The 13,386-nt window shown below is 49.9% G+C and overlaps 1 protein-coding gene across 5 annotated transcripts in view; it reads right to left on the bottom strand.

Annotated features, from left to right (window-relative positions):
- Nucleotides 1–1,380: 1,380 nt before the first annotated feature.
- The window catches only part of LOC119463354 (homeobox protein OTX2), a 98,416-nt gene continuing 86,410 nt past the window's right edge, over nucleotides 1,381–13,386 (bottom strand). For all 5 annotated transcript variants that reach the window (XM_037724164.2, XM_049656401.1, XM_049656398.1 and 2 more), the window contains 2 exons: nucleotides 10,776–10,936; nucleotides 1,381–2,720 (listed from right to left, as the gene is read on the bottom strand). In XM_037724164.2, coding sequence (XP_037580092.1) covers nucleotides 2,040–2,720; nucleotides 10,776–10,936 — 842 coding nt within the window. In that variant the 3' untranslated portion in view covers nucleotides 1,381–2,039. The remainder of the gene's footprint in view (nucleotides 2,721–10,775; nucleotides 10,937–13,386) is intronic.

Genomic DNA, 13,386 nt, shown 5'->3' on the forward strand with positions numbered 1-13,386 from the left:
CGCGGATAAGAATATGAGTAAACCACTTCTTTACAGTTACACATGTATACCGTACTTTATACCCAGAATGAATATTTTGCGTAATCGCTTCCGAGTGAATTCATAAAAAATGTAGAAGGCAACGTGCAATGTATTGTACAAGGGGTCTTAGGAGGACATACATATATTCTGCAGCTTGTGCCACAGGGAACAAAGAATCGCTTAGTCTCCTAGTGAAGTTTTCACAGGAAGGGTCACCGCATGAAGCCTAAAGAAGAAGGTCTCTGTTGTCGGAGACACAGCTTTCCCAGCACGATTTAAAAAAAAAAATAAAAAAAAACAACGCCTTGCCAGCTGTTATCGCTGATAACAGATCACTGATAACGTCTCGGGCTCTATATACAGAAGGCGAACTCAAAGGTCTCCCGCACCTAGGAAAAGCTACGCCGGCTGCTATTAACTATGATTAGCATGCATGCTGCTTCTGGGAACCTTTTCTGAAAAGTTCCTAATAACTGTTCCTCGACCACTGATATGATCTGCGTTAAGGAACTATACACCCTGCTGAAACTTGAAGCGCAAGGCGGCGGCGGGTTTGAACAGTGAGATGGACGAGTCACAGACCGGAATGACCTATGTATTCCACGATATCGCGACCATCATTATTATTGCAACAGCATTGGGAGTGTCAGAGCGGAAAAAAGTGTGATGTGTGTAAAGCGTGAGAAGCCGGTCACGTGGTAGAGAGGGGATGAAAGTGCTCAGAAGAGCGTGCGTATACATCTATATATATAAATAGGTCTGCCCCGGACCCCCCTCAGTTGAACTTCGCTTCTCGACGAGACAAGACTTGTGCCGAATGAGCTTCTGAACACTTTGAAATGTAACGTTGTTAAAATCACGGATCCGGCAAGTCACAGAGTTGCGACGTAATGCTAACACATTTCTCTCGCATTCACCGCTAAATCGCCACTGAATTTATGTTCATCTGGCTTTATGGAGGAAGTTACCTCGCATTGGAACAGCATGTATTATGTTTTCCTTCTTGTAATCCGACATCTGATGTAATGCCACCTAGATGATTCGTTAAGTTAATATTGTGAAGAAGAAAAAAAGAGAAAGACACGAAGATTAGCAACGGGTGCCCCTTTATTGGGCGCCCTCGCGAAGCATATACGGTCTGTAATGAAGAGCACGTGTCTTCATCCTGAACACCGAAGGCGATGAAAACGTGCTCCTCGATGTAGCCACGGGCACGTTATCCACATCTCAATGCATCCGCGTGCAGCCCCCGGAAAGCTGGGAAACAGCATTCGCATGCGCATGCAGTACGACGTGAGACGCAACGTGACCGCTGCGAAGTGACTCGAGTCCAGCACAATTTTCCATCCGACTCGCTCTTTTGTGTTTTTCTTTCGATTTTATTTACAGCTTAAATAAGAGCTTAGCTGAAAGTCGAGCGTCCTCGGTAGCGAGACAAGACGAAGCTTCGCGCGCTTGCCTTGCGCATAACACACGGCTGCCTCCAGAGAACAGGCCCCGTCGCGGTGCCTTGCTGATGCTGATGTCACTGCTGCTCGTGCTGTTGCTGCAGTTGTTGCCGCAGCTGGTTTGCCGCTGCTAGTTGGCGGTTGCTGACGTATTTAGTGGTGGCTGATGGAGATAAAAGATGGAGAGGAGAGACGAGAAATGGTTTGGGAGCACGTCTCCCCTCTTTCTCTTATTTCTCCTCTTGCTTCTTCGGTTCGTGGCAAACATGTGCGCGACGCGAGGTCCACATGAGAAGCGCCCATCGCATGCGGGAGCTTCGACGTCACTGTCGACGGTAGCGCCCTCTACAAAATGTTCATTATGTACACACACACACTCACACACACACGCACACACACACACACAGGAGATGTGACGAAGCGATGCGATTGTCCCGGGCGTATCACAAGAGGGCGCGCACATTCTGCAGGCGAGCGTGATTTGAACACGCGCGCGCACGCACCCACAACACATGCACGATGCACACCGCGGGTTTCCTCCTCTTTTTGTCTCCTTTTTTGTGTTGGCCCTCAGAGAACTTGGAACTTCCAGGGAGCACCGCCGCTTCCTTTGTCACCCGCCGACGACGCGCCGTACTCCAGGCAGTCGCCGGCAGGCGGCGTCCGCGTACTCAGCGTCCCGGGTCGGTCTTGATGGTGGGACGTCGGGTGCGGGCCTTGAAGCGACGACGGGTGGGGCGGGGGCGGCGTCTGGTGCATAGGCCCGCTCAGGTAGTCCATGCCGCCGTAGTAGGGCGACCCGTAATGTCCCGCGGGGGCGTAGCAACCTCCCGACTGGAGCGAGTGAGGCGGGCCGTGCTGAGGCCCCCCGGCCGAGAGGGCGGCCTGGCTCGCCGACACGGCGGGTCCCTGGACGACGTGAGAGGAGGCGGACGAAGAGCCCGTGTGGTAGGGAGACCGCTGGTGAGCCGCGGCCCCAGCCATGAGTTCGGCCACGGCCGGCCCGATGGCCGCGGGACTCCAGATGGAGCTGGCCTGTTGGTGGAGCGGCGACGCCGCGGCGCTGGCCAGCGGGGAGGCGGCGACCAGCGCCGAGGGCTTGTACGGGGACTCTCCGCGACTCGAAGAAGTCGGGCTTGACGATGGCGCGGGACTCTTGGCCTTCTTGGGGCGAGGCTTGGAGGAGGCCGAACCGTTCTGCTGCTGTTGCTGCTGCTGGCGGCACTTGGCGCGCCGGTTCTTGAACCAGACCTGCGCACGTCAACGGATCGTTTATATACACTGACGTGACGAGTAATATGCAAGTTTGAAGGGATTCAACATTGGCCGAACAAAAGGGCGTCTCCGGGGGACAACGTTTTGACATGTGGACTCGTCTTCGTCAGGGCAACAGTCGCGCTCGTGACGAAGACAAGTCCTCCTGTCGAAACGGTGGCTCGATACATCCCTTGTATCGGACAACTGTTGATCGTTTACGGACGAGAGTTATATTTCAGGAATGTAAAACAACACCGCTGTTGATTGCTATTCAAAGAAGTGCAGAAGGCACTCGGGCATCAAATGAGGAGGAAATAAATTAATATATGCGCAAATATTGTACACTTCCAAGTAACCTAAAGGGATAGGCATGTTCGTTAGGCGTTACCAATGAGCACGAAGTAATTTGTCGAGTAAACACAGAGCAAACTGACTGTCATGCAGCGTAATGCCTAATCTAGTGTCGCGCGACCTGAAATATCATTTAACGGAGTCCTGACGACACAGGCTCGATCGCACGTATACCCTCATCGTTCACTCCTATACGTTGCATGCAATTCGCTCATGTGCAGTGATAATGTGCGTCTCTTAACGGCGTTCTTTTCCTTTAAATTTTATTTAATTATTTTTTATACATTAGACTGATGCGCCAGCTTTCTTTTCGTGCATTCCGTGACCTTTCGCAGATAACCGCTGCAGGGCCACGGTGATGTATCACAGTAAAAGATGTAAGCGCCACCTTTTGTGCGGTTAGCATTCCCGGTAATTATTGATATTCCTCTCTGCCTGGTGATAGTTACATTCAGCTAACTTTCATTTAAATGATAAAAAATATGCAGACATTACTTCAATGACCGTGTGGTGTTCCTTCCAGTCTAATTGTTTTTCTACATTTTGGAATGAAAAGGAGCAGCGCTCACCCCAATGTCCCTTTTTAATGCAATGTTAATAAAATGTTACCATGCAGGGTGACGAGCCACCCACGCGCTATATTTTAATAACTGTTCAAAAGCCTGCAAATGGTGTACTTAGTTATATCGCAATACGGCGATCGGACTGCGACCGACCATCATGCAAGCAACCTGACCTTTGAGCATGTGTAATAAATCTTAGGTACTGCAACGACGTTCCTTTGAAATCAGCATCTGTTTCATTATATCTTGAAAACACACACACACACCACCATTCGATGATGTCATAGCTTTCTATATAGTGACCCCCAGCCGGCGTTGCCAGGTGAAGGCGAACGGAAATGTGTGATGCCACTTGGATGCCGTGTTAATTAAGACAGACCCTGCACCTGCCTTTTTTTACCGCCTGTTTCAGCAACGATTGTATCAGATAACTAGGGGGTGGGGGAAGGGGGGGGGGGGGGGGTTGGAGGGGGGATTCCAGACAGAACGATAATTTTTACTGACCAAACTTCGTAGCAGCGGCAGACATCAGAATTAGCGCGATAATCACCAATACGATTACGAACTATTATCATTGCACTAATCAACGATCAAATTATTGATTTTACGGTAGTATACGAGTATGTTATGACTGTATAATTGAACTCAGTCATTAATGGATAAGCTTTTGACAGAAACTGTTCCGTCTTGCCAAAGTTTCGAGATATTAGTAGTAAAATTTGCCGCGAAATACACTGCTCAGTCATTTAGTATGTATCCGCAGACTGAAAATATTTAGTACAGAGAAACTGTTGACTGGGACGGCAGCGCATTACAAGGAACATTTTGAGTCTGTATTTGCTGCTTTGGGATGATAAACTATCCGTGAAAATCAGTAGGTATATCAAGCCATACGTGAGATCCCAAGTCAATCCCACAGCATGCAAGCGGCGCTAGAGAACACTTTGGGTCAAGCAACGAAGCCGAGATCTTCACCTGCTTGGGTCTCCTTACTTGTCCCTTATGTCCCTGTACCCTCTGGCGCCCTTTGCTACTTTAACCCTTTAACTGCCGATGACGAGTTAACTCGCCATTACAACGAGCGTCCTCTGGTGTCGGTGACGAGATAACTCGTCTTGAAGTTTTCGCAATTTTCGCACTTAGTACAATTTTGTAATTTTGACGAGAAAATAATACAAAATTGCTTTCGCAAACTGCGTTTGCACTTAAAAATGTTTTCAGAAATTGAAACAGCAGTTAAGGAATTAATGAGCCCATTTTGATCACTCCGACAAGTGTTTAATATGATACAGAACTTCAATTTCCTGCAAGACAGTGTCGGCAAAAGAAGAAGGAACATCCGACATAACGCCCGGGTAACAGTCGGGCGGCGGACCACCGGTTAATTCGCTTCGAAGCGCATGCCACGACTTCAAAAGCATACACGCCCATAACACTCGCGGCCCACGAGCGAAATTTACGCTTCATCGCGCACCGAGCATCGACCAAACGGAAACCGCGCCGACCGACACCGCGGGGGTCACACCCACTACACTATATACCTGCGCCATCTATAGTGTCCGTCGCAAAGTGGGTAGTACACCGACAATCGCGCCACGGTGGGCTGTTCTTATATACCTTCCGGCGCGGCGAAGGCGGGCGTTAAAAGGTTTATTCCGGGCCCGCTCGCGACCTCAGGCAAAGGGGGCACCAGCAGCGCCTCGCATCGGTCACACACACACACGCAAACTCACAGACAAATGCATCCGCAGTCTCTTGAACTTCGCCGCCAAAGTCCTCGCGGACAGCACAGTTCACGGAGCACGGAATAAGCGGCGGTATATATAGTCTGTTCTGCGGTGTAGTGAAGTGAAACCGAGCCGACCGACGAATAGAGACCTTTTTCGCTCCACCTTTAACCAGTGCGGCTTCGCCGGCGACGGGCACAAGACCTTAGAAGGACGTACGGAAGGGCAATTCCCTGCCGGCCTTCTAGATGTGCATCCATGCACGGCCACGCAGAAAGCCTGCCTGCAGGCCTTGCCGTAGCGGGGAGGGGAGGAGGAGGGGGGGGACAACGGAAGGAGACACAGCCTCTCCCTCGCTACATGTTTCACTCCCCTCAGCGAGTAGCAACAGCAGTAGCTGTTCCAGCTGACGCCTCCCCCCTCCCCTTCGTCAGACCCCTGTCCTCGCTTAGCACACTTCGTGGGAGGATGCCGATAACGCCCCGCAAATAGCCCCGGCGCGCAAATGCAGGCGGCGGTGGGGCCCACGGCCGTGGGATCAGCGAGGAACACGCGATACAGCGGCTGGCCACCGAAGCACGCTCAGAAAGAAGGCATAACCGTGCGTGCGTGCGTGCGTGAGCAGCGCGAACAAGCCGAGGCGTACAGTATAGAACTCCGCGCTAGTCCCGCTGCCGTTCTGCGCTTTCTTGTACGGAGGTGAAGAAAAAAAAAAAAAGTGGGGAGCTTGGGGGGAGGTGTTCTTGTCGGCAAGCTCACGCTTCTTGAATAAACAGAAAAAGAGGGTTTTGGGGAAAAAGAGAAGCGGCCGCTCGCTCCGCTCCTCTTCGCCATCCCGCACACCTCGTTGTGACGACTGTCTTGCGCGTCGTCGAGCGTATAAAATAGAGGAGGCTGCTCTAGCTGCACGCGGGAGATAGTAGTAGGTGTCCCTGCGCAAACAAGCCCGGGAGGTTTCGCCCGCAGCGATGGCGGCGGTCTTTTGACGCTCAGGGTCCGGCGAAAGTTTGTAGAAGTAAAGGAGAGGGAAAAGGGGGGCTCGTTCTTTACAAAGTCGTGCCTTTCCGGCTAACGTCGGTCGCTGCTGTCCTTTCCTATACAGTTTTTTGTTTTCTTTCTTTTTTACTTCACGGAAGACTATAAAGCGTGCTGCGGCAACGAGATAGCGGCGTGGATGATGGGTGCGGCCCGTGCACGGCGTGTTGGCCTAAACGTCCTGCGGATTTACGAAGAAGTTTATTAATTTCTACGCCTTATCCACAGTTACGCGTGCGTGCAGAGTAGCCAACCGGACGTCCGCTTGGTTAACCTCCCAGCCTTTCCGTCTTTGTCTCTCTATATCATATATATCTGCAAGTCGGTGAGAACATAATGCAGTGGCAAGTACACCGCGGGCCAACACGAAGACAATTCGTATACATGCGTCAGCCAATTACGATAATAATTACGATAATTATAATATCCATAATGCACTGTGTCCTATATTGCGCTGACATATGGTAGCCCGGTCCTGATGTCTGTCCTCAGCTGACTCCGCGAAATTGAGCGTTGTGACAAGCTCGATAATCGCCACTGCATTTCCTGCGGATGAGTTGGGCAGGCACGTTTCGAGTTTGTAAACCATACTGCACTCCATCTGCTAAAGTGCATAGTCCACAGTCGGATTGCAATGCATACATCACTGAAATCGCGAACAAACGCAAAATTCAACCGTAGAAGGAATGAAATCCGACTGTATACGCTATGCAACGGAGCCTCTGAAGTACATTTCAACGACTCTATCAGCGCGCATTGACGATCTGGCTGTGCGTCATTAGCGAAGCGTAAGACACCTGATCGAGCCTTCACGACAGAGTATATGGAAGCTGCTATCAGCGACTGAAACTGTGACGTCGGAAGTACAGGGTGTAGGCGGCCGCCTTAAAGTCATTCATTTTGCCCTGGGTGCCACTGATATTGCACAAGGATGTATGCTCTGCTGGTCAGTGACCAGCACGACCGGTAGGTAGTTCATGTCTTTTTCCGCTAGTACACAGTCAAACGTCGATTAAGCACAATCTGATTCATTGAAATAGTGAATTTAACGTGATGCTTTCGAATCATTGACGCATATTCATAGAGCCATATAATGTATTGAAAACCTTGAAGCAATGAAGTCAACTAAACGAATTTCTCAATTTGACGAAATGTTGGTATAAGCTAGGTTTTCTCCTAGGCAACGAATGCCATTGCCCTGCTAGGGAGGCTCCCACTAAAGAACATAAGAAGCCTTCAACAAGTTCTATGTTAATAATAAGGAAGATAAGGGCGTACGTAGGCAAAAAATAAATCATACGTTGTAAGCTAGCCGAAGAAGAGGCGAGAAAGCAACTCCTGATGAGGAAGAAACGGAACATTGGTGGACAGAAATAAAGCAGCAATTGCCGCCATGATGGCCTAGTCACTTCCAATTATGCTAGAAATCTGGCGCAGTTGACAGGATTTGCCGCCGTCAGACTACGAAAGTCGCAAGAACGCGCGCCGTCCGCGCCGTTAAGGATCATTCAGCGGCAATATTGAAAACCTTGGCCAGTGTTCTACTTCAGGAGTTTGTAATAATTAGAGTTGAATACGATCACGCCTCAACCGAGCAGGACCGCTTTTCGCCGTAGACGGATTATGCAATTCGCTTACCGGCTTAATTAGATCCTCACGGGCCGGCCACGCCCACTGTCCACCGAAAATCGGAGCGGATCAGACGTGTACCACAAGACCCTGTGTTCGACTGTGCCAAATTTGTGATGCAGGCTTTCCTTTCGCTCCTGAATAAATAGTTATTCGAGTAAGGTTTTCAACAGTTTCTGATTCAACGAAGAGCTTTATTAAAGGAAACAATTCTCGAAAACAGTGCCCGTCGAGCCCGTTAAATCCAGGCTTAAACCTTACGGCGTTTACTCTCAACCACAAGCAAACTAGCTATTGCCCGGGAACTGACAGGTGGTCGCCCCGGAAGGGCCACTGAGCGATACGGTCTGGCCCGCGTCTCCGGAAAGAATAGCCAGGTGACCTTGTTTTTTTACCGACGTCGATTTCTGTGCTTTCAGTATAGAGTATGCTCTGCTTCGAGGAAGAAAACCAACTCCCACTCCCCAGGCATACAACGAGCAATGCACCGATCGCGGTCGCGACCATACGCGCGAACACCGCCGCCGTCAAGAGGGTGCCTGACGGCGTTTCGGGAAAGATATAGCAGGCACGCGAGATTGCATCTGGCTCGCGGTGCCCAGTGTGTAGTCACAAGGACTGCCCACGACCCGCATTCAAGCGACCTGCCTTGCGTGCCGCATTTCTTTTTCTCCCGTTGCTGTTGCGCGTCTCCACCGCCGCGGGGCGCCACTGCGGCTGGCCGCGCTTCCACAACCGAGCACCTAGAGTGGCATGCGGTCGCCGTGTTCGCACGGGCGTACGTTCTCGACTGAGTAAGTGTAGGATCGGGTGTCTCTCGACTCATTGTGTCGAGTACAGCAGCATCACACGCCTAACCCCCCCACCCTACATTTTACTCGGCGTTCTCCCATGCCGCGTGTCGACAAGACACGACGGGGGCGGCCATTTGCATGACAGAGAGCGAGCGACCCGGGAGCACTGCCACACCATCGCGTGTGCCGAAGGGAGTCGTCGTCCCCGCCTGTAATTGAAACCGGGATCTGTCTGTGCGTGCGTGAATGTGGCCTCGCATCTGTGAGTGCGTGCCGCGAACGAGCCTGTTACAGCTGACGACAAACCGCCGCGTCTCCCGAGCACGCTCTATGGCTCTATGGGACCAACGGTTCGGCGGACGGAGGCGTCGCGCTCGCTCGGGGTTCGAGCCTGGTTTCACGGCTCTCTCCCAGCGTGCGCGGAAGCCGCCGGAACGCCGCGCGAAAGGGCCCCCGTGCTTCACGCGATGAGCGCGCCTCCCCCGCCCAGCTGCTCGGGTGGGCGGGCGGGCGCGGAGTCTGTGGCTCGTGTCGCCCCCCTCATGAATAGCCGATTAGGATTTTCGCGGGCTGTTTTGGCCGCCAACCACCGCGGAAAATTTCGGGGTGTGATTTCGGGGGGGGGGGGGGGGGGGGAATGAAACACTCTAGCTTGCAAACGAGATCCGCGAGCGCATGGGAAGAGACGCAGCTGACCGGCTGTATTTCCGAGACTTTATATATACAGAACGCAGGACACAACAGTTGTCAAGTTTCTGCTTATGTCCTGATTGCTTAATGCTATCAAAACCACAACCCAGACCGCCAACCGAGTTCTTCGTTGGTGTCGTCTTTTTCTTGACCCATGACTCTGGGTATACGAGAAAACGTTTATCTTTTTTTTTTCTTTTTTTTCCCCCGGAAAGTACTTCGAATTGCTTCAATCTCAGATTGCACCAACAAGCAAGGACATTCATTATTGTGAGGCGTAATATAAAAAAACGAAAGCCTCGGCCCAATGAGCAATGACAGTGGTCCGAGTGGGCACCGACACATCACTGTGCGAGCTTGCTCGCTCGGATTCAATGGAAGATAGTGCGGCCAGTAAGGTCCATCGCGGCCTTCGTAGTGTTCACTTTTTTTTTTTTTTTTTTTTCAGACGTCCCACGAGGAAACAGCACCGGCGCACGAAATGTGCAGTTGGAAACACGAAGCACGGGATTGCTTAAAATAACCATCGCCTAGCTAAACTACCCTTCCACTTGGAAAGCAAAGGCTGTACACAGCCTTTCGCTTCAAGTAAACAACGATATATACTGAAGCACGGCTCAATTACAAGGCTGTCGACGCAAGAGTAAGAGACGACTCGAATGCTGAAGGCGCGCGCTACACAAGCTGCGCACAACTTTCCACAATTATTGAATTTAAACGAAATTCTTTCGAAACGGACCAAATGATAGTTGTTTGATTTCTTTCGTTTAACAACTTGCGAATCTTCACAGTTTGTGTGGTGTGTGCCTTTGCGTAATAACTACGACACAAAGAACAGCAAGTCGGCTTTCCCGCGGAATCTAAATGCACTGCGGCCAACGCGTCTTGGAAGTGACAGTTTATGTACGTAGAGCGAGGATTTCTTGATAGACTATACTGAATTCGCTGCACTTGAAACTACCTCGTGTGCGTTTACGCCCATGTGCTCGGTATTGAACTTTCGCTTTAGTTCAACTCGTGTTTAACTCGGACATGGAAATGTCCAGAAGCTTGAGGACTGAAGGCAAACAAGAACGCCTGACGGGGTCCTGTGACCGCACTCAGCACGGTATCGCACAAGACGAAACAAAGTTACAGCATTTCAGGCAATAAGAAGCAGAGCCGCTAAGTACTGTATCCAAGTGAGTTCTGCAATGTCACGTTTTACCCCTGTCACCATAAATATAAGAGTTGAGAAAGAGACAAGCCGGTCGTGCTTACCTGCACCCTGGACTCCGGAAGGTTGATCTTGAGCGCCACCTCTTCGCGCATGAAAATGTCCGGGTAGCGCGTCTTGCTGAACAGCGCCTCCAGCACGTCCAACTGGGCCCGAGTGAAGGTGGTCCGCTCTCGTCGCTGCTTGCGGGGAGCTGGTCCACTCGCTGCAAAAACGGAAAGAGAGATGGACGACAAAATCAGTATCGGTGCATTGTATACTACTATATGCACTGATGGCAGAGATATCGAGCTGTCTAGTTATACAATTCTCGAACGTGCACGAGGCAGGAGACCAACCCTTTTTCACTTTTAAGGGTGTAAATTATTTTAGAGTGCGTGCGACCTGTTAATTGTATACCGTATAGCAACAACCGCGTCCAACAGCGTTCTATCAAGTTCCAAAAGCCGGAGTGCGCCATGTTTCAGGCGCGTCGCGCATCGTAATCGGACGTCACGTAGTATCACGTGTCTGCGGTTTAAGTCGGCGACAATGAATTAGTTAAATATAATTAAAATATATTCTTGAGTTGTACGTGCCAAAACCACGACACCATGAGTCACGCCGTTGTATGTGACTCATCATTAATTTTGACCACCTGTACGGCGTTCTTTGACGTGCACCTAAATCTAAGTATATACACGAGAGCATTTCGCCTTCAACGAAATGCGACCACGCCCTCCAGGCGCGACATCGAACCCGCATCGTCGAATTCAGCAGCGCAACAACATAGCTAATGATCTCCGCAGTGAGTAACGACGAATTCGCATTTCACCCACATGCACTGCATATTGCTGCAGCATGTATTTCTGTGTACTTTAAGCATACACCTTACGGCAACCCTGCACTTAATTTTTTTTTTTTTGAGTGTCTTTGTGCACGCAACCGCAAGAGTTTACGGACCGCAGAATCTGCGAAAACGTTGAATTTAGAGCAGTTCGCGAACGTTGGGAGCAGAACCGTACAAAACTATGTTGTTCACGTATGTTACAGTATATACACGCGGTCTGTAAGCTTTTCCGATTGATTGTACATCCCTGTAGTCCTCCTTGATGTATTAAGAAACATTGCATTATCATGGCGCGACAGTTTGCAGATCAAGCTGATTGTTGCAGTATTTAGCCCGCGGGGCCACCCGTCGCAAAATGCTAACTTGTTATTTTCTGTTAACTTGTATTTTCATAAATTATATTATTGCACACTTGTATATGTATTAACCACTCCTTTCTGTAATGCCTTCGGGCTCTGAAAGTATTTGCAAATAAATAAATAAATGTTCATGGACAAATAAAGTGAAACTAGGTTCTACAGGCGGCGTACACCTTTACTATAGTATTGTCGGTTTATTTGCAGCGCACACGCCTGGAGTATTCAGAAGTGTTTCGTGTTTTAATGATGTCGTCATCACAATCATCATCATAGCCGCCCAGAGTTCGGTGATCTATAGATGACTTCTCAGCTTTTACTGATGAATAATTCGATATTACACAACTTGCGCTGCCTTTCCTAACACCTGACGTTATAACTTGGATCATATGCCTTCAGTTGGGTCTTCCTTTAATGCTTCTGCTCCGCCTATCCGCACTTGTAACAGCTCCATGCGGTCTGAGTGTTCTGTTGAGAGTCCCCTATATGCACTCAATATATGAAACAGTCCACAAACAGGTTTGTATAGGACCTCCGTACGAGCAAGGTTTTTAACTCTTCAGACCCGCATTAGCATCAATTCTCAATTCGTGACCTGTAGGAATACCAAGACGATGCAAGCTAGTTGTCTGGCAGGCAATCTGGTAAGAAGCAATAATGTGTCCCTCCGATGTTTGTGCATTCTTTGTTGCGACGATATATATCAGAATCACCTGCACAATAATGATGCGCCACAGGGATCTGTCGCAACGGCGCGTGTCATGAACAAGTGAACGTGATACTCTGTGCTTTGTGGGCACGTGATGAATCACAGAGTGTCAGGGAAAGGACATCCAGAGTTTGCCATGTAATTCGCTTTATGATAGAATCATTATATATGACAACCAGTAGGCAACGTAAGATCAGGAGCTACGCATTCGGAGCGCACCCTTAGCTGCACGGCTAACAAGTTGTAAAGTAACATAAGGAAAACGGGCAAAAAAAAAAAAAAAAAACGCCTTCTTATCCATCTGCAGTGGCAAAGCAACCGCATTACGTTCAGATGAGCATCATAAGTCGAATGATTCAAGTTATCCTCTGGGTCATGCATCTTCGCCCTCGAATTCCTTACGGTATCGCAATCGACGGCTGATGAAACATCAGCCGAAGATTCAGCGCAGTACCCGTGTATTCTTTAAGCTCTTGCGCTAATTTAGAACATTAACGCTCCCTAATAAATTCGAGCTTAAACGACCAATTCTATAGCCCGGCTTTCCGCTTTTAACATCCCAAATGCACGTCGACCAGCGTTCTCTGTTAGTTAGCTACGTGTTCATTCCCTCTCGTCGCGTGTCCGCAACCCCCACCCAATATCAACCAGCACAACGTATCCAGCAGCGTGCGCCGCCCAAGTTACGGCAACCGGCCGATCCACCATCCCCACACGATGGGACGCCAGAGACAGGGGTTTCACGGGCCAAAGTTTGACAA

Source organism: Dermacentor silvarum, chromosome 9, assembly GCF_013339745.2.
Source record: "Dermacentor silvarum isolate Dsil-2018 chromosome 9, BIME_Dsil_1.4, whole genome shotgun sequence".
In the NCBI taxonomy this organism is placed as follows: Eukaryota; Metazoa; Arthropoda; class Arachnida; order Ixodida; family Ixodidae; genus Dermacentor; species Dermacentor silvarum.